Source organism: Prionailurus bengalensis, chromosome F2, assembly GCF_016509475.1.
Source record: "Prionailurus bengalensis isolate Pbe53 chromosome F2, Fcat_Pben_1.1_paternal_pri, whole genome shotgun sequence".
Taxonomy (NCBI): Eukaryota; Metazoa; Chordata; class Mammalia; order Carnivora; family Felidae; genus Prionailurus; species Prionailurus bengalensis.
The window spans coordinates 4,980,340-5,002,339 of NC_057353.1; the positions used below are offsets into that span (position 1 = coordinate 4,980,340).

Here is a 22,000-nt window from a genome sequence, read left to right on the forward strand (position 1 = left end):
GACAAACTATGCAATTCATTTCCGCATAAATCTCAGCAAGAAGATCATCTAAACTAAGACATTTTTCTTGTAAGCTCCCCGGGGCCATGAGCTTGATTTTCTCTAAGATATGCCTCCCCTAATTCTATGGTTCTCAGACTTTAGGGCACCCAAGAATCATCTGAAAAATGTGCTTAAAAATGCACGTTCTGGAGCAGTAGGTCTGATGGGATCTGGGAAATACCCATTTGAAACAAGCTTTCTAGGCCCTTGAGAACCACCATTTGAGAATTATCACCAGGCCCATCTGGTGCAAGACTTGGGGTGGGGGAGGAATATCCTTATGGGACAGGGGACACACTTTCCCTAAAGTTGAGGAACAATTTTAAAGTCCAAGCACATCTATCCTCTCATTCATGTCTGGCCCAGATATTTGGGACCCTGAGTTAGAGCCCTGGCAAAAGCACAGGCTTAAAACAGCATTAACATCCAGTTTCATCCAAGAAGGATCATCCTGGCTGACTTGCCAGTTCCTGAAGCTCCGAAGCAGTCAGATGACCCCAAAAAGAGGCTGGGAAAGAAAAATTAAATTTCTGGAATTGATTTGATCAATAAAAGGATTTAAAACCCAGTAAGTACTAATGTACTTCTAACATGTCCAATCAAGTACTGCATGAAGAATACTATATATTTTTAAGAAGCAGTCATATTAAAAGAAATAGGGGCAACAGTCCTTTTTTTGCGTGCAAGAACACTGCAAAACTGACCCAGTTTGGTCTGACAATAAGCTAGAGAGCAAAGCAGAAAAAAACAAAAAGAAAGAAATCGTTTATTTTATAATATATATTGGTTTTTTAAATTGCATCAAGTTGTCAAAAGCTACCTGGACGTGGTCATCAAATCTCACTAATTTTTTTTTCCCAACCGTTAAAGCCATTTTATTCCTAAAAGAAATGCAAAAAAAAAAAAAAAAAAAAATGTGTCTTACGTTTACTGTTCAAGATTTGTCTTCCACCCATGTCAATAACTTTGGTCTGCCTCCTTTCCCCAGCCAGGTGCTCCAAGAGAAACCTGTCCAACTCCTTGTAGGTGTTATGGAAAACACAACCTCGCTCAGCCTGCAGAGCAATCGCCTGCTCCAGCACACTCAAGCTCCCCTTCGCTTTCTCCAGGTCAAGGGACTCTTCTCTCATGGCTGCCAGGCTCCCGTTACCATCTTCCTCCACGCCCGCGCACGAGGGCTGGCCTGTGCCATCTAGTGGTTCCACGCGAGTGTTCTGTGGGTCTCTCCTTTCCGTTTCGGGGTCACACGTGTTTTCACAAGAGATAAACTTGTCACCTTCGGTTTTGATTTCAGGAGCTCCCAGTAGGTCTTTTCTATCATCCACTAAGATATACTTTGGGACCCTGTGCGGTTTGGTTTCTTCTGAGAGGTTGGAGCCACTGTCCCAACCGTTCTCCGCACTTTCAGAGTTACTCTCGCTGTCATCTGAAGAGCAGAACCGAAGCTGGGGATCATTGATTTTTTCTTTTCCGTCATCAGAATGAACCACGAAGTGCTCGTCCGCTTCATCACTCTCTGCTTGGACACACTGGAGGCCACTGCCATTTAAATTCTCACTCACGGTCTGAACAGACACATTGTTTTCAAATTTCCCCAAGTGCATTAAAGATTTGACCACGAGCTCTCGATAGCAGCCATATCTGTCTTCCTTCCCATTGGAGTTTTCTTGGGCAGTTGAATGAAGGTGCTCATCCATAGGTTTTATCATGGTTTCTTCTATGGAAAAAGAAAGCCAATATTTACAAAAAAACAAACAAACAAAAAAAGCAAAAACTATTTTAAGAAAATTGCACAAATAGATGATAGATCGATTGATACAGATACACATATAGACTAAGTACAATATGTGAATACGTGAGCTCTATCAATTTTATAAACACTGAAGAGAAAAATATGTATCTTCTTAAAATAAAACAAAACAAAACAGACCTTAATAGTCTGAGAATTAAATTTAAAGAAGTGAGCTAGGAGAATTTTCAGCATATTAAGAGCTAATTGTTTCCAGGGTACTGAAATAGATACTTAACAATAACAGAGTGCTGAATGTGAAATTATTTTTTCATACAGAGAGTGTGTGTGGATGAGTGGGGGAGGGGCATAGGGAGAGAGAGAGAGACAGAGAGAGAGAGAGAGGGAGAGAAAGACAGAGAGAGAGAGAGACAGAGAGAGAGAGAGAGAGAGAGAGAGAGAGAGAGAGAGAATCCCAAGCAGGCTCCACGCTCTGTGAGGAGCCCAAATGCGGTACTCAATCCCACGGCCATGAGATCATGACACGAACCAAAATCAAGAGTCAGACGCTTAACTCACTGAGCCACGCAGGCGCCCTTACTATACCTCTTTATTTGCAAATCCTAGCCAGCCAGAAGGAAGCCAAATATGCATAATACTATGCATTATAACAGAAACATTCATCAGATTTCTCTGCTGGCGTGGCAATGTATCTTCAAAGCTTATTTGGTTTCTGTTCTCTACCTCCACACTTTCTCAAGCACACTTTCAGATTTCGTGGAATGTTAGCTAAAATGCAAAATACATCCACAGAGAGATGGTAACGAAGACTTCTGAAGCTTTCAAGGCTTCCTGTTCACTTTCATAACTGTCACGCGGAAATTCCGTGCCAAGGGAAATACAAGCAAATGGGAGAATTAGCATGATCGTGTATCTTAACTAGTAACACATTGTCCGGCCTGGTATTTGCACACATTTGTGTAAGAAGGCAACGAGACCAGAGGTGAGTGGCCGCGGTATGTGGCACATGAACTCATCGTTTTCAGTAGAGGGTCAACTGGAGTCTTGTCCGTCAAGAGCCCTGTGACTAAGAACAGGCCTCCACGTGCCGCTCCGTCCAGAACAGTCCACCAGATCTCTGTGGTCCTAGTCCAGTTGTTACTGTCCCCCCTTCGCTCTTGGCAGTGGCCCAGCTGCAGTGACAGTGTGTGCGTGTATAGTCGCACGTATGTGTGTGTGTGTGCACGTATCTGCAGAACGACAGTCAGCCTACCCAAGCCGGTCCCAGGGCAAACGCACCCGTTCAGGGTGCAGAGATGCAGATTCCCCAGTAACCCGGCCCTGGCTGTGAAATGCACCTGACAGCCCAGCAGTGGTCCCCTAATATTCACTAAGACAAAAAAAAAAAAAAAAAAAAAAAAAGGAGAGGCAGCAGGGCCCTCTCTGTGTCTCTAAAGGCAGAGTGGGGGATGGAAAACACAAAATAATAAGCCCCCTTAAAGACTGTGAAAGACACCAAGTGAAGTGCATTCTGTGTTAATAAACATCTTTGGAGGGAAGAAAAGGGCAGCCATCCTGTGTGATGGCTGCAGGAGAGAGTGTCTGTGCCCAAGACAATGTGCCTTTTTTGGTCTCATTTAATTTTTTATAAACATTGTCTCTGACAAGGACACTCAAAAATACATCTCCATCATCTTCCTTTCTGGTAATTATCTCCCTAAATCAACACTGGACTGCCAGGATCAAGTAAATATTGCCATAGTAACTAAAAGCATTTTGGATGCAGGGAAGAATTTAGTCACAACACTAGCCCCTTTAAATAATGCTGATTATAGGGTGCAGCCTTTTGTGGGGATCTATTCAACATAAACTGAAAAATTTAACATTTTACTTCCTAGAAAAGAGGCTGGAAAAACAAGCACATAATATTTGATAGGACGGTCTATTCTCTCCTGAATTCATATCAGAGGAATTCCAAGTTTAAATAATATATTAAACATAGTCTAAAATGCAAATGAAGTTTTTCTCAATGTCACGGTTGGCTATTAGGAGAAAGTGTAAAGGGTTATGATAATTTTAAAGTATTATGAACTACAGAAAACAAATAAAAAGCATTTTCAGTGAATATGCTCAATTCATTGAACTATTCTCTCACTCCACTTAACTACCCACATGTGTACAATAATGATTTATAGACATTATACCTAATTATGCATATTTGGGCTGTGTGAGAGTGCTAACAAAAGCTCTAGAAAGCAACAATTACCTCTGTTGCTTAGCTACATAGTTTAAAATATTCCTATTAAGTGCAGATCACCAGAGAGGCGGGAGCGACAAAAACGCACATGTGCACGACAATGCGTTTCACTGTGCCGCTGCTAACTGCTAGCATTTTGGGTCATTTCCAGTTTACATAATTGTTTGGTTCAACTGTTTGTTACATGCTAAAAGAAAATATTTATTAATTATTCTTCAGAAAGAGAGGAGTCCTGCCGATAGAGGTGCCTACGTGCGTGGCACGCGATGGTTTCCGGGGACGTTCGCAAATCTGCAAACCAACTTTCCACGGACCCACCCCTCTCTGGCTTTCTCTGTCGTTACAAGGGAAAAAACAAAAAGACAAAAACAAAACAAAGTTGAGTCAGCTTTTGAGCCTGATAGATAGATCTGTGATGGGCTGCTCACTTCTCTTAGCTTTGTAATGGGCTGCCTACCTTTTTAGGTTAGTGTGTTTTTATTTTCACCGGGCCACTGGTGATTTATCTTGTGCCTTTTCCATTAAAAACAGCTGACCTGGTTTTGACTGTGGGCTCGCGTGCTCACATCTGTGCAGACCCCGAAGGCATCCTGCACCTTTCCGAAGCCTGTGTCCTCACGCGCATAGTGAGGCCCGCTGCGGAGGTCCCACGGGAGTGCATGCAAAGAGGATGCCACACAACAGGTGCTCGTAAACGGTGGCTCTCTTCTCCCTTCCCCCAGATACAACTTCAGAAGACAGTCACGGCAGAGGATACGTGGAACCCTCCACCTAAATGAGGTGGGGCCTGGTTTTTGTTTATTTACTTTTGAAAGGGGGCAGGGGCAGAGAGAGAGGGAGATACAGAATCTGAAGCCCTCTCCAGGCTCTGAGCTGTCAGCACAGAGCCCAACATGGGGCTCGAACCCACGAACCGTGAGATCGTGACCTGAGCTGAAGTCGGCCGCTCAACTGACTGAGCCACCCAGGCGCCCCTGGTTTTTGTTTAGGATAAGTGGTCAATCTGGGCACCTGGGTGGCTCAGTTGGTCAAGTCACCGACTCTGGATTTCAACTTGGGTCATGATCTCACAGATCCTAGGTTCGAGTCACACATTGGGCTCTGCACTGCGGAGCCTGCTTGGGATTCTCTCTCTCTCCCTCTCTCTCTGTTCCTCCCCCACATGTGCTCCGTCTCTCTCAAAATAAATAAACTTTAAACAACAATTTAAAAAAGATAATAAGTAGTGAATCCGACGTCTGAGAAAGGGCACACGGTCCAGTGTGAAGGGAACTCAGCCAGTTCCTCACCGACACCACACATACTATGGAACTTCCCACCAACTGCCTTTAGAAACTGGATTTCAAGGGGGTGCCTGGGTGGCTCAGTCGGTTAAGCGTCCGACTTTGGCCTAGGTCATGATCTCACGGTTTGTGAGTTCGAGCCCCGCATCGGGCTCTGTGCTGACAGCTCAGAGCCTGGAGCCTGCTTCAGATTCTGTGTGCCCCTCTCTCTCTGCCCCTCCCCTGCTCATGCCCTGTCTCTCTGTCTCAAAAATAATAAAAATATTTTTAAAAAATTAAAAAAAAAAGAAACTGGAGTTTCAATGCACAATGCACAATGCGGATGGAAAACCGCTATAGGTTTGAGGTCCAGAGACTGGGGCCAGACTGCTGGCCCGGCAGTGCCTTTCTGCGTTCTGAGTCCTGTTCTTGTAAATGAGGATGATCCAATGACATCCTAGGACAATAAACTGATGTTCCTGGCATGGTGTTCGGTGCTTTATTGCATTTAATCTTTACAACAAGGACAAGAAAGGTCTATTCCATTTTGCAGAAGGGAAACTATTTCTCAGGAGCTACGGACTTGCTCAAGATTACACAGCTAACCAGTGGCGGCAGGGGTGTGGTTTGGGGGCTTCCAGATCCAGACCCAGAGCCACGTGCTTCCCAACTCCATGCCCATCCCTCTGCAACACATCCCACAGCCCAGGAAGTGCATACGCCACGGGTGATGCTTGCAAAACACAGCGACCCTTAGGAGAAACTCTTCAGCATACTAATAGCCAAGTTTTCCCAAGTTTGGATGCTTTCAAGAGTGAATTTATAGGAAGATACTAAAACACGATTGTCAGCTGACTTGCAGTAAGGAAGAATGGCTCCTGAATTATAAAATTATAAATAAAATATGTAAAGATGAATCAACAACAACCACGCGACAAAAATTAACAAGGAACCACACCTCGGCTTTCTCAGCACCACAGCAGCATAGGTCAGAAAATTCCTAGGGTACATTCCTGGGGGCGGTCAGAGCCTTGGGTGATTACCTAGGACACCCCTCCCTCCCCCGGAGAGCATTTCAAAGTGTGGAGTAGGGAGGAGGGGACGGAGCTTGGAGGACACCTTCTGCAACTTGGGGTAAAAAAAAAAAATAAATGTTTTCGCCCAATATGTAAAAGTTCACATTTGTTTATTTGCTTTAAATCAAAGTCTCTACTCTGAGATGTCTGGTCATCCTAGAAAGTCTATGTTAATGGATTCTCACATTACCTGTCCGCTGTTCTACATCAAAACAATTTTAAAAAGTCATCTGAAAATCACAAGTTTGGAGTTTGACTCCTTTAATATAAGTGGATTTTATTATAATTGGATTTTAGTTCTGTTTCTGGAACTATCAACGTTGCTTCTATAGACAAATTAGTTTTCCAGGTCTCTTGCAGATGTAAACTCTGCTGGGAACCAAAGCCCTCGAAAAATGAATTTATCCTTCAAAGTTCTAAAATCGGGGTGGTTTATTCATTATTTGCAATTTTTTGAGAGGTAAGATGTGTTAAAACAATCATCCCAGCCCCTAGAGCTCTTACAGTTGTGACAGATTTCCCTGAGTCACCAGTGCGTGCTTAGAAACTGAGGAGAGGGGGGAGCTGGGTGGCTCAGTCGGTTACGCGTCAGACTTCAGCTCAGGTTATGATCTCGCAATCCGGGGGTTCGAGCTCTGCGTCGGGCTCTGTGCTGACAGCTCAGAGCCTGGAGCCTGCTTCCCATTCTGTGTCTCCCTTTCTCTCTGCCTCTCCCCTGCTTGTCTCTGTCTCTATCTCTCAAGAATAAATAAACATTAAAAAATTAAATTAAAAAAAACTGAGGAGGGACTCCACACATTTGGCTAATGTCACTTCCAGGTGACCTTCCTTTCCTCGTCTGCACTGGGGAAGCACGTGCTTGCCCCACCTACCTCCTGGTAGTACTTTGCAAACTTGTCTTCCCTTTGCCCCAGTGAAGAAGCTGCACCTGTATGGGTTTTCCACAATCTCTTCTATCACCACTAATGTCCACCTGCAGCTCTTTGAGAGATAGCCAGTTGAGGGTAGGAGACGCAGTTGTGCCATTAAATGAATTCAAGCTTAGGACCTTAGCCTTCCTGAGCCCTGCTCCCTCTCTCTGTCGTCTGAACTGCCTGCTGAAGACACAATTGGGCACACCCCTGGACAGGTAAAGACCTTGGGGTACCCGGAGTAAAGGAGAGGACAGGTGGAAAGCCCCGATGTTGACTTGCGCCCTAACTCAGCTCTCTTTCCTTCTGGCGAGAGGGGGTGACGGGCTCATAGACTGAAGCCAACGGAGAGTTTTGCTCTTTCAGCCAGGATAGGAGCATCTGTGACCTGTCATTTCTGGAAATGTGACTTTGTGATCTGATGTTGTAAAATGCTGCCCTGTCTACTTTCTGGAGGTAGTCAGAGCATGGGAGAATTGGATTATGGAGCACGGTTAGCTGGGAAATAATTATTTTGCTTATCCTTCAGTTGTGTCCTAATTATCTTCTTTTCAACACCTATGAGCTGCATTACCTTAAGCATTAAATCTCTTTGGTCTTCAGTGATCTCATCTGTAAAATCATGACCATAATCATGCGTACCTCATGTCATTGTTGGGTAGATTAAGTGATGTAATTTATGTGCCTGGAATATATTAAGAATGCAAAAATAATGGCTACCACCACTATAATTTCAGCATATTCATTACTAGTAATGCTTCGAGTGCTAAATATAAAAATAGGTAACATTTGGGAACCTGCAAATAGATGTCCATCAATGCTTGTAACTGAATGTTTCACTGAGAACATTCTGACAGTACATCTTCTTGGTTGGTATTACGCATCTATGATGATCACGTGACTAACGTGAAAGGCAGGAAGTCAGTGGGCAGAACAGTCCTGTCCTCATGGTACTTACAAGAATGGGTTGGTGTAAAAGATGCCCATTTAAAAAAAATACTCGGTGAATTAATGTCAACTAGATGAATTATGCCTCAAGTCTAACCACATCGATTCAAGGACCTTCCCTAATACCGGATTCACCCCGCAATTTTCATAAATCAACGAAAAACTGACCAGCTCAAGGAAACAAAGAGTCAAGGATGATTGTAATTTACAGAGGACCGATGAGGCTGTAAGCCATATGCTAACTACAGAAAAGCCAGGACGTTTACTTAAACACTGTCAAATCAGAATACAACTTTGTTTTAACTGCAAAATCTCAAACTACTCACAAGCCCAAATTACCGAAGATCTGATGGTTGTGACCTGACATTTGTGTTCATTCAGTCAGTATGCTTTTACATCTTTTCTAGTAATACCTATCGCTATTACTATGATTCTTTCAATAACAGATATTTATGATCTAAGAACTCACTGCCTTTGGCTTGTATAATGCATACTTCTTTTCAAATAACATCTTATTGAGTGCATTTTGATTCCTTAAAAAGTCACATTCGGAAAAGACGTATTTCGTAGAATAGATGTACACCTCATTTCATTTTCTAACCAGTCAAGCTTTAGATTTCCATTTATTTTTTTTTCATATATTTTTGAGATATGTTGTGTGTCCTTCGATTTCAGCCTCATGCATAAAGTGATTGGTGGTGGTCCAACTCCTGGAGGTGCTGTGAGTGCCATGGGCCAAATAGAAGCAACTGTGAACTGGGGAGAAACACATCCTAAAATTTCAAAAGAGTAACTACATATCACTTAGCATGCAAACAGCATGTCATGAGTGAGTGAAGAGTCAAATTCACGAAATATAATGCATGCCTAAAGAGAAATGAAAATTATTTATTTCTGAACTAATGGGCACAGTGATACGTTTTCTATAATATATCATTTTCCCACTGAAGGAGACCCTGGACGGCCAACTTTACGTCCCTTCTGCTAAGTCCATTGCTGTAAGTACTTATTTTTAGAATGGTAAAAATATTAAGGTCACAGGCCACCGGAATTAGTCTGTGTTATTACCAAATATATTTGGGGGGGGGTAGTGGCTAAATAATACTCTGCATGTTTATAAAACAAAAGAAGTAAATGCTTTATTTATATATGTCCTATCTTAGATACCTTAAGCTTAAGTATGTCTGCCCTTTTATTTCTAAGGGTTCTTTCAGGGATAGACATCCGTTCTATCAGGGAGTCGAGGTTCTCTTTAAGGCTTAGTATCTTTTATTTTCTTCAAAAAGAGGCACAGTCCAATTCTATACTTTTGAAAATGGACTAGGGGCAAGGACTCTCCGTGGCTTGTATTTAGACTCTCCACAGTTACTGACTGAAAAACATCGGCTCTCAGTAAATGGATGCTGAGTGAAAGCAAGGTTTGCTTTTGCTTCCAAACGGGAACCTGCCTTCACGGCCACACAGACTATGTTCTACATAAGTGAAGACTGGGTCTTTGGTGCCAGGGAGTAGACAAAGTTTGGGCCACTCCTGCTCGCTACCTGAGGCGGTGTGATCGCTGGCTTCCGGGAGGCCATCTTCCTCCTCCGCCTCGGTCCTGTCGTCACATTCTTCTCTGCAGTCCACGTTCGGGCTGTAGTGTCGGGGCTTCATTAGCAGGGATTTTCTCTTGTTGACTGGGACGCCCAAAGCCTGCTCTGCGGCTCTCCTCTTCTTCGCCATGGAACAATCGTATGCAGCACTGTAGTGATTGAGGCAAATTAAGAACATGGAGAAAAGACTTTACTGCCACTTGCCATCTGATTTCCATGAAGTGCAACCCAAAGCCTGTGGACACCTGGGACCAAAGGTTTAGGGTTAGTTGTTGGCACTAATGAAAACAGCCCATCCATTGACTCTACTGAACTGTGTGGATTCTATTTTACTGCCTATCAGAAGAGGTTTTTTTTTTAAAAAAATCATCCTTAATCCTGAGTAAGCATATGTTAATCTGTGCTTTGCTTGGCACTACATTAAATACCCAGGGAGGGATGAAACAAGATTTGTACTGGTTTGCTAATCCTAAGAAACAGCTAATGTGAAAAATATACCACCAGACACATACACACAAAACGTGTCCAGTATGGATAAACCACAAGGTTTTTTGAATGGTTGTTTGCTACCCAAACTGCTTATCTCTCCCACAGTTGTGCACCAAACTTGAGATGCCCCATCCTGAGCTTTGACCTGAAAGGAAAAAGCATAAAGGGAGGGGTAAGCTAGGAACACTCTGTCAGCCCATCTCCAGTCACAAATAAAAAAGTAAAAAAATAAAAAAAGGTGGAAAGATGCTACGTGGCATTCTGCCTTTTGATTCTCACCCATTTGGCACACAGAACAAACAAATAAAAGGAGGAGACGTAAGATTGGATTTCACAAAAATGGACAACAGTTTATCCCTATTCTTGTCCGCGTATGATTTTATTTGGAAGTGCTCCTGAGGGCGGCCCTTGCAAAACAGATTTCCTACCTATAGCTCACCCAGAATTAATGCAGATCACTCTATGTGCTGAAGTTAAGAGAAACATTCTCTTGGCAAGATCCAGGAAGACCAGAGGGTTTAGCCCACAGTGAGTCTGTGAGAGATATTTATTAAATGCTCTTTGAAGAAAAGCACAAAGCTTTGGAAGCAAAGATCCAGAACAGAGAATCTTAGAGCAATAAGATATTACTTACTCCATCACAAAAAAAATGACTGAATACTCAGTAATATTATCAAGTAGATAAAGGACTTAAATTGTTCGCTTAGGAACGTCAATGCAAAGACAGTGGCCCCGTTCACAAAAATTATGTGATTACAGCTGTACGTGAATTCTTGAACTTAGAACGGCAGATTTAAAAAACTTCAGAGGGAGAAAAAAAAGGCTATTCCTTCCAGGAAAAAAGGAATATAGAAAGAGAGATAATCCGAGAGGGTTAGAAATCTTTCAAAAAAAAAAAAAGATTAAAAAGCGGATAATTGAAAATTATCCTCCAGAAGAGAACAGTGGCCTTCCCAAATAAACTAATTTCCCTTTGCAAAATCTCTCTGATGAGCCCAAATTTAAAGCGACCCTGAACAGAAGATGGAACAAGAGAGAATATAATCACATGACCATGGCAGCAAAAACCTGCCTTTATATGGTGGTGGATATATAGCACTTATATGGAGACTGCAGAAAGTGGAAACCTACACGGCCTAAATCTGCCGGTTTCTCAAGGAAAAGTCTACAACGTGGGGAGGTAATGGGAATGTGCAAACAGAGGCAGAACTAGTCTTACACGAGTTTTCTTCGTCAAGGAGACTGACCTGGGGAGGAAGGGGGACAGAGAAACTTATCAAAATGGGTACATTTCCTAGGTATGTGAGGAGAGTTCAAGAACTTCCCCAAATGAGTTAAAGTGTCCTGAGTCAAGTGAACTTCCATTAAAGATGCTCAGAAAATATACCAGACCACTAAACTATTATCTCAAACCAAGAAGATGCGTAGAAAATGAGAGAGGCTCCTGGCAAATGTCATTCAGGTATTAAAGCAGGGAAAGAAAGCGGATTCTAAGAACCACTTTAAGCATACCATCTGTGCCAGGGAAAAGGCCAAGAAAGTTTATCAAAACAAAGATTTGTCAGTGGCAGGAAACACCGATCAGTAAGACCTGGGTGGTGGGGCTGGTTTACTAACTGGTTGATGAGGAAACTGTCATTTCTTGCTTTGATGGTTGATGAATGAGGCTGACCATCTATTACTTGGACAATCCTTACAAACTTTGTGTCATTAACACTGTTATCCAAATTGACTTATAAAGACAAGTATCGTTCTCAAAATCACATATCTGGTCAATGGTGTGGCTGATATTCGAATCCCAGGCTGCTGGACCCCAAAGCCCATGTTTTCTCCTATGTGTTGCCAGATTAAAACAATGAAGTTGCTAATTTCCATATGCATTTGGCAACTGGGTGAAGTTCTACCTGAGTCAACCAGCCACGTCTCTACCTGGAAGGAAGCTATCACAGGGCTTTGCCCAATGGTTTAGGTGCAGGTATGCAGGACGCTCGTCAGATCTGGAGATAGTACTGAGTTGCAGCAATGAAAATCATGTTGCAAAATGTAATTAAGATCCCCAAAGTGTCCACAGTCTGGGGTTGTAGGGTGAACCTAATGAGATGATATTTAATGGTAATAAAACTCAAGTTCACTGTTTAGGTCCAAATACTAACTGTGCAAGGATGAAGGGGCTATGTAAGGTTTTACTGAAAGTACAAATTTAGCTTAAAATAAATGATTGTGTTCAGGGGCGCCTGGGTGGCACAGTCGGTTAAGCGTCTGACTTCAGCCAGGTCACGATCTCGCGGTCCGTGAGTTCGAGCCCCGCGTCGGGCTCTGGACTGATGGCTCGGAGCCTGGAGCCTGTTTCCGATTCTGTGTCTCCCTCTCTCTCTGCCCCTCCCCCGTTCATGCTCTGTCTCTCTCTGTCCCAAAAATAAATAAACGTTGAAAAAAAAAAATTTAAAAAAAAAAATAATAAAATAAATGATTGTGTTTGATAGTGTGTAGGAAGTTCCTTAAGGAATATTATCTGTGTAACCTGGAAAAAATAATTGTATTTTTTGGAAGATCAAATCCCTTATCCCTCGAATAGGGATAATCATTTCTATATCACATGTGGTGGATAGAGAAGATAACATCTGTGCTGTTACTGACTAACATAGGTTAAGATAGGACTGTTCTGACTCCCGGCTCAGTGCTCCTTGAACTCCATCAACATGAGACTGATGCTGTCACAATGCGACATCACAAACTCTCTCCCTAGCATACTGCATAGATTTATGCATGCTTGTATGTCCGTAAATGCATTCTAATTTTTTACGTGTTATTTATATTTACATAAATTACACGAGATTTATACATAACATTTGCTTTAAATCTCACATTCTGTGCATTTCTCCATTGCAAAGCAGCCATGGCCCAGGCAGCATTTGGAGCTAAAAGGAAAGGCTTTATAACAAATATTACCCTTTGTGTGTGCATGGAAAATGGTCCCTTTCCCTAGTTTTCCCTGAGGGCACACTATTTTGGCTTTATTGTGACACTTCACTGTGACACTGCAATGAGGGAAAGCCATGCTTTACATGTCACTGAAAGAAATGCCACAAAATGCTAACATATCTTCTCAAGGTTGCCAGAAATAATTTCCACTGGGTTGTGTTTTCCCATCTGCGGAGCTCTGAAATGTTAAGGAAATAAATGAGCTCTATTATCTATATTTTTCTAGTAGATGAGAAAGAAAGAGAAAAAATACACTCAGCCCTGCATTTATTGTTCTATTCAATCAAACTGTTGCTTTAAACATCCACAGTCCTCGAGGGAACTTTATCAATGCACCAAATACCTTTCAACACCACATTTTCATATCTGTGGTTTTGACTTTATTAAAATATCTTTAAAAGATCTGTATGTTTACTTGGGAGAAATTTTTGGTTACATATTTGAGAAATGCTTCCACTTAGAAACTCAGAGTCTAATTTGAAATGGCATTCCCTTTGATGACAACATATGGCTGAAATTTCATTCAAAACAATGATTGAGAAAAACAACAATTAGATAACTTTAATGATAGACTCAGGGCTGGAAGTATGTTTAGAAGTCACATCCATTGATCTTTCAGATTTCAAAGAAGAGTACAACAAATTAGAAAACTGTGAATTCCCAAAATCTGTCCAATAAACAGTGGGTTCTACAGTTTTCCAGCTTATTTTCCAGTCATAAATTCTCAATGCAAGTTACAAGAAGACATGTAACAAATTAAAAAATGCAGGTTCAGCAATAGATCTATTCTGAGTACACTCCCCTCAAAAAATAAAATACAAAAATCAATGAAAGTTATGAATCCCTGAGCCTATGGAAATTATTTATAGGTTCCATTTCTATGGAATATTCATAATAGGTATTCCTGTGGATTTCTTTTAACTAGGAAGAACACCACAGACTTGTGGGAAGGAACCAAGGAGTATAAATTTGAATTAAGGATGATTCAGAAAAAAAACAACAGTATGATGATTGAAAAAGAAAAAAAATTAAATTATTATTTTCAGAGACATCCTTTTATTTAAGGAAAATACAAATGAATCTACAGATAAAATATCAAAGTAAGAAAGCAAATTTAATGAAGTCATTACAAATTATTTGAGCTTCTATAAACCATCAATAAAAAATTAGAGGGGGGGTCTGGGGGCTCAGTTGGTTGAGTGTCTCAGCTCAGGTCATGATCCAGGGTCGTGGGATCAAGCCCCACATCAGGCTCTGTGCTGAGCGTGTAGCCTGCTTAAGATTCTTTCTCCCCCTTCCCTTCTCCCCCACTCTCTACCTCTCCCTCAAAAAAAAAAAATTAATTAGAAAAAAAGTTAAAAAATAAAACCATTTATAATGCATAGAAATACAAAATACTTAGGGATAAATCTAAAAAAAGATGCATAAAACTTACACAAAACAACAGTTAAAGAAAACTAAAGAACTAAACAGAGAAATATAAGATGTGCATGGAATTAAAAACTCAGTGTTGGAAGATTTCAATTCTCCCCAAATTTATCTATTAGATTCAATGAAATCTCAAAGTCCCAAGAGTAATTTTTTTTTTTAGAAATTAACAAGTTAAGGGGCACCTGAGTGGCCCAGTGGGTTAAACATCCAACTCTTGGTCACGGCTCAGGTCATGATGTCATGGTTTGTGAGATCGAGCCCCGCATGGAGCTCTGCGTTCACAGTACGGAGCCTGCTTAGGATTCTCTCTCCCTCTCTCTCTGCCCCTCTCCTGCTCACAATTGTTATCTCTCTAAATAAATAAATAAACTTAAAAAATAGAAATTAACAAGTTAATTGTAAAATTTCTATGAAAATGAAAAGAACTAAGAACAACATACACCATCTTGAAGAAAGCAACAAAGTTGAAAGACTTACAGTTTTAAATGTCAAAATTTATCATAAATCTCTAGTACTTGACATAGGGTGTTGTGGTGCAAGCATAAACAAACAGACCAATGTAACACAACAGATATTCTATCCACTGGGTTCAGAAATAGGTTCACACATATGTGGTCAATTTTTGACAAAGGTACTGTTGAGAAAAGGGTTGTTTCCTCAGTGAATGGCACTGAGTCAATTCGCTATCTATCTGAAAAAAAATGTCTTGACTTCTACGTTATATCATATACAACAAACAATCCCAGAAGAATTATGGATTTAAAAGACTAAGAAGAGAGTAGAAAAAGCAATCCATTGAATGGGAGAAGGTATTTGCAATTCATCTTTACTTAAAAAAAAACTTTACATACAGAATATATAAAGATTTCTTGCAAATAAATAAGAAAATCACAACCTAATGGAAGAATCACAAGATAGATCCACAGGTCTCTGGAGGAGGGCCACAACATTGCAGCAAAGAATTAGAAATTCTCAAAAAACAGCACTGGCAGAGATAGAATCCCTGAACTTGAGGCCAGAGATGGCCATCGTCAACTAGTTTCTGTTAGATCTACCAAGTCATGATGTCAAGCAGGCATAGAAGTCATGGAAGGCCCACCATTAGGCTGAGGCAAGTCTAGAGGAAACAAGCAAGATCAGCGATCAGATTCCATAACATCCACCACTATGGTGGCAGTACCTCACCATCAACAGCCACAGATGAGCCACATATATCAGACACAAAGGGAGAAAAAGGATGAACTTGATTTATAAATGAGTTGGCTCAGCATCTGAGGGCAACTGGAAAACAGGCCGCAGGTCACCATGTAAGGGTGGCTCTGAAAGGACAGAGAGAAGAAACTTCCCAGTGGGCAGAGCTACAGGACAGGGCAGGGATGCAGCTGGCCCTCCACTTGGCATGAAGAGAAAAGTTGCCAAGGAAAGGAAATACAGGTGCCCATAGGCAAAGCGAATAGTTTAGTTAGTCAGGCAGGGACAGAGATGAATGGTTTAGCTGGAAAATCAGGGACAAGAAGGTCTGAGGAAAAGGCATGTGAATGCAGTTATGAAAGTTAGGATGGAATTTGAAGGCCTTTGTCTTGTGCAATGACACCCACCATATAGCACATACCAGGAAATGAGCATTAAACCACCTTCCAGACACAATGGCCTTGTCAGACATCAGCCAGGCCCTTTCTTTAGCTTTCAGATGCTGTTGCAATGGAGTCATTAATGGAGTAGACTCAGGGGCAGGGGAGGAGGCATTGAATATACCGAAAACATGGATTCCCACCAAGACTGAATTAGCTACTCTCACAGCCCAATGTCCTGTGTGTCGGCAAAAGAAATAAATGGCACGTGCCCAGTATGACACCATCCTTTGAGAAGACCAACCAGCCAGTGGGCCCTTTTCATTCTGGAAGGGGCAGCCATTTAACTTGACTGGAATTGACACATATTTTGGATATGGACTTGTTTTTCTCGCCTTCAGAGCCTCATAGCACCACTCTCTGAGGGCTTATGGAATGTTTGTTCCACACAAGAAATTCTCATACATCTCATTGGACCACAGGATCCTGTTAGGAAGATGACTATGAGAACAAAATAATTGGGTACATGTTATTATCACTTACCATACGTCGCAGAAATTGCTGGCCTGATGGAGTGATACAATGGCTTCTTGAAGGCATAGCTGAGATGCTACCTTTGGAGGTGATACCCTGCCAAGATGAAATCATATGGCATTTGTTTTTCTTCATCTGACTTATTTCACTTAAGCACAATACCCTCAAAGTCCATCCATGTTGTTACAAATACAAGATTTTATTCTTTTTTATGGCTGAGTAGTATTCCAGTGTGTGTGTGTGTGTGTGTGTGTGTGTGTGTGTGACATCTTTATCCATTCATTCGCTGACAGACACTTTGTTTCCATATCTGAGCTACTGTGAATAATGTTGCAATGAATATAGAGGTGCATATATCTTTTCAAATAATTTTTTTTTGTTTTCTTCAAATAAGTACCCAGAAGTGGAATTGTTGGAATATACGAAAGTTTTTTTTTTAATTATTCTTTTTTGAGAAATCTCCTTTCTGTTTTCCATAGGGGCTCCATGAATTTATATTCCCAACAACAGTACACAAACATTCACTTTTCTCCACATCCTCACCAGCCTTGTTATTTTGTGTCTTTTTGATAATAGCCATCCTGGTGGGTATAAGATGATATCTCAATGTGATTCTGATTTTATTTTACTGATGATGAGTGATGTTGAACATATTTTCATATGTCTGTTGGCAAACTACATATCTTTGGAAAAATGTCTATTCAGATCTCTGCCCATTTTTAATCAGATGGTTTGTGTTTTGTTGTTGTTATTGAGTTGTAGATCTTGCTATATCTTGGATATTAATCCCTAAGCAGATACATGATTTGCAAATATATTCTTCCATTGAAGATGTTGCCTTTATGTTTTCCTAAGGATTTCCTCCACTGTACAGAAGCTTTTTAGTTTGATGTAGTGCTATTTGTTTATTTTGCTCTCGTTGCCATTGGCTTTGGAGTCAGATCCAAAAAATATCACCAAGAGAAATGCCAAGGATCTTACTGCCTATGTTTTCTTCTAGGAGTTTTGTGGGTACTGGTCATATATCCAAATCTTTAATCCATTTTAAATTAGTGTGTATGGTATTAGATAGTGGTCCACTTCCATTCTTTTGCATGTGGCTGTCCAGTTTGCCCAACACTATGTGTTGAAGAGACTGATCTTTCTCCATGGCATATTATTGCCTCCTCTGTCATAAATTAACTCACCATATATATATATATGGGGGGGGGTGTGGGGGGGGTTATTTATGACCTTTCCATTCTGTCCCATTGATGAATGTTTCTATTTTTATGCCAATACCATACTGTTTTATTACAGCATTGTAATATAGTTTGAAATCAGGGAGTGTGATGCCTCCACTTTTATTCTTCTTTGTCAAGATTGCTTTGGCTATTCAGAATCTTTTGTGGTTTCATATAAATTTTGGGATTTTTTTTTCTATTTCTGTGGGAAAAATGTCATTAGCATTTTGATAGGGATGACTCTGAATCTGTAGAGTGCTTTGGGTTACATGGACATTTTAACAATATTAATTCTTTCAATTCATGAGCATGGGATATCTTTCCATTTATTTGTGTCCTCCTCAAGTTATTTCATCAATGTCTTGTAGTTTTAGAGTACAGATGTATCACCTCCTTGGTTAAATTTATTCCTACATACTTTTTAATACAATTGTAAGGATGTTTTTTAAATTTCTTTCTGATAGTTTGTTGTTAGTGTATAAAAACACAACAGATTTTTGTATGTTGATTTTGTATCCTGCAACTTCACTGAATTTGTTTATTAGTTCTAAGTTTTTTGGTGAAGGCTTTAGAAAAGTCTTCTATGTATAGTATCATGTCATCTGAAAATAGTGACAGTTTAACTTCTTCCTTATCAATTTGGATGCTTTTTATTTATTTCTCTTGTTTGATTGCTGTGGCTAAGACCTCCACTACTATATTAAATAAAAGTGTTGAGAGTAGACATCTTGCCCTGTTCCTGATCTTAAAGGAAAAGTTCTCCGTTTTTCACCATTGAGTATGATGTTACTTGTGTACTTGTTATATATGGCCTTTACTGTTTGAAGTACATTCCTCCTATACCTGCTTTGTTGAGCATTTTAGCATTAATGGATGTTAAATTTTTTCAATGTTTTTTATGCATTGATTGAAATGATCATAACATTTTTTATCCCTCATTTTGTTAATATAGTGTGTCACATTGATTTATTTGTGGATGATAAGCCATCCTTGCATCCCAGAAATATAGTCCACTTGATCACAGTACACAATCTTTTTCGTGTATTGTTGAATTCAGTTTGCTAATATTTGTTGAGGATTTTTGCATCTGTGTTTATCATGGATATTTGCCTGTAATTTTCTTTTTTGTGCATCCTTTTCTGCTTTTTTGTAGCCAGGTGATGCTGACCTTGTGAAATGAGTTTGGAAATACTCCCTTCTCTTCAACATTTTGAAAATTTGGGAAAAATAACTATTGAATCTTCTTTGAATATTTGGTAGAATTCACCAGTGAAGTCATCTGGGATTGGACTTTTGTTTTGTTGGGAGGTTTAGATTACTGCTTCCATATCCCTGAAAATTGGTCTATTCAAATTTTCTATTTCTTCATGAAATCAGTCTTGGAAGATTTTATGTTTCTAAAAATTTATCCATTTCTTCTAGGTTGTCATTTGTTGGCATATTATCGTTCATAGCAGTCTCTTACGATCCTTTGTATTTCTTTGGTATCAGTTGTAACTTCCCTTCTTTCACCTCTGACATTACTTCTTTGAGCCCTCTCTTTTTTTCTTATTAAGTCTAGCTAGGAGATTATTAATTTTGTTTATCTTTTCAAAGAACCAGCTCTTAGTTTCAATGATATTTTCTATCGTCTTTTTGCTGTCTATTCCATTTATTTCTGCTCTGATCTTTATTATTTCCTTCCTTCTTTTCTTTAACTTTGGGCTTCATTTGTTTCCTCTTTTTCTCGTTCCTTTTGCTGTAAAGTTAGTTTATTTGAGATTTTGAGTGTAAAGTTAGATTGTTTAAGATTTTTCTTGTTTCTTGATGTAGGCTTGGATTGCAATGAATTTCCATCTTAAAACTGCCTTTGCTTCATCCCATATATTTTGGTATGATGTATTTTCATTTTCATTTGTCTAGGTATTTTTTTATTTCTCCTTTGATTTCTTCATTGAACCTTTGGTTATTTAGTATCATGTTGTTTAATCTCCACATATTTGTGATTCTTCCCAGTTTATTTTCCGTGATTGATTTTCAGTTTCACACCATTGTGGTTTGAAAAGATGCTTGATATGATTTCCATCTTCTTAAATTTATGTGGACTTATTCTGTGGCCTAACATATGATCAATCCTGAAGAATATTCCATGTGCACTTGATAAGAATGTGTATCCTGCTGCTGTTGGATGGAATGTTCTGTTTAATCTATCTGGTCTAATGTGTCAGTGTTTCCTTCTTGATTTTCTGTCTGGATGACCTATCTATTGATGTAAGTAGGGTGGTAAAGTCCCCTACTATTGTATTGTCATTGATTTCTCTTTTTAGGTCTGTTAATATTTGCTTTGTATATTTAGGTGCTCCTATGCATGATGTATAAACATTTATAAATGTTACATTTTCTTGCTGCATCCCCTGCTTATCTTTTATTACAGTCTTTGCTTTTAAGTCTATTTTGTCTGAAATAAGTATAGCTACCCCAACTTTTTTTTCTTGGTTTCCATCTGCATAAAACATCTTTTTCCAACACTTCACTTTCAGTCTGGGTGTTTTCTTACATCTGAGGTAAGTCTTTTGTAGGCAGCGAAGAGATGGGTCTTGTTTTTTATCCATTCAGCCACTCTTTGTCTTTTGATTGGAGTATTTATCCATTGACATTAAAAGTTAATTATAGATAGGTAGGTACTTACTGCCATTTTGTTCATTGTTTTCCGGCTGTTTTTGTAGTTTCTGTCTGTTTCTTTCTTTTTCTCTTGCTTTCTTCCATTGTGGTTTGATTCCTTTCTTTGGTGTTATTTTTAGATTGCAGTCTCATTATTTTTTGTTTACCTACTATAGGTTTTTGCTTTGTGGTTACCATGATGCTTGCATCTATCAGCCTGTATATACTGGTCTCTTTTAAGTCAATAGCAAGTTAAGTTTGAACACATTCTAAAACTACATTTTTATTCCCCACTCCCACATTTTGTATTTTTGATGTCACATTTCATCTTTTTATTTTGTCTATTTCTTAATTTTTACATTTATAGTTACTTTTTTTTTACCACTCTTGTCTTTTAACTTTCATAGTAGCTTTATAAGTAATTACTGAATTAACTATATATTTACCTTTACCAGTGAGCTTTTACTTCCATACATTTTCTTGTTACTAATTAGTACCTTTTCTTTCAGCTTAAATAAGTCCGTTTAACATTTCTTGTATGGCAACTTTAATGGTGATGAACTACTTTGGTTTTCACTTGTCTGGAAAACACTGTATCTCTCGTTCAATTTTGAATGATAACCTTACAAGTATAATATCCTTGGTTGCAAGTTTTTGTTTTCAGCATTGCTAACATATCATGATACCTCTTCCTGGACTACAAAGTTTCCGGTGAAAAATCTGCTCATAGTTTTATGGGTTTCTTTGTACATAACAAGTTGTTTTTCTCTTGCTGTTTTAAGATTTTGTCTTTAATCTTTGACACTTTAATTATGATGTATCTTGAGGTGGATCCCTGGATTCATCTTATTTGAAATTCTGTGGAGTTCCTGGGTCTGTCTGTTTCCTTCCCCAGGTTAGGGATGTTTTCCGCCATTATTTCTTCAAATAAGTTATCTGTTCTTTTTTCTCTCTCCTTTTGATAACCGTATAAGTGAATGCTTTTCTAACAGATGTTGTCCTAGAAGTCCCTTATTTTCACCTTTTAAAATTCTTTTTTCTCTTTGTTGCTCTGTTTGGGTGAGTTCCACTGCCATGTCTTCCAGGTCGCTGATCCTTTCTTCTGTTTCACCTAGTCTGCTGTTGAACCCCTCTAGCGTATTTTTCAGTTCAGTTATTGTATTCTTCAGTCTGTGGCTTCAGTTTGGTTCTTTCTTATAGCTTCTATTACTCTGTTGAAGTAATGAGCATTACTTTGAATTCTTTATCAGGTAAATTACTTATCTTCCATTAAAGGTTGTGTGTGTGTATGTGTGTGTGTGTGTGTGTGTGTG

At 39.7% G+C, this 22,000-nt stretch overlaps 1 protein-coding gene across 10 annotated transcripts in view; it reads right to left on the reverse strand.

The window, feature by feature from the left end:
- The window catches only part of ST18 (ST18 C2H2C-type zinc finger transcription factor), a 142,543-nt gene that overhangs the window by 58,892 nt on the left and 61,651 nt on the right, over positions 1–22,000 (reverse strand). For 8 of the 10 annotated variants that reach the window (XM_043601059.1, XM_043601055.1, XM_043601060.1 and 5 more), the window contains 3 exons: positions 16,834–16,920; positions 9,767–9,966; positions 968–1,759 (listed from right to left, as the gene is read on the reverse strand). In XM_043601059.1, the coding sequence (XP_043456994.1) occupies positions 968–1,759; positions 9,767–9,966; positions 16,834–16,920 (1,079 nt within the window). The remainder of the gene's footprint in view (positions 1–967; positions 1,760–9,766; positions 9,967–16,833; positions 16,921–22,000) is intronic. The other 2 variants (XM_043601058.1, XM_043601057.1) reach the window with 1 other exon arrangement.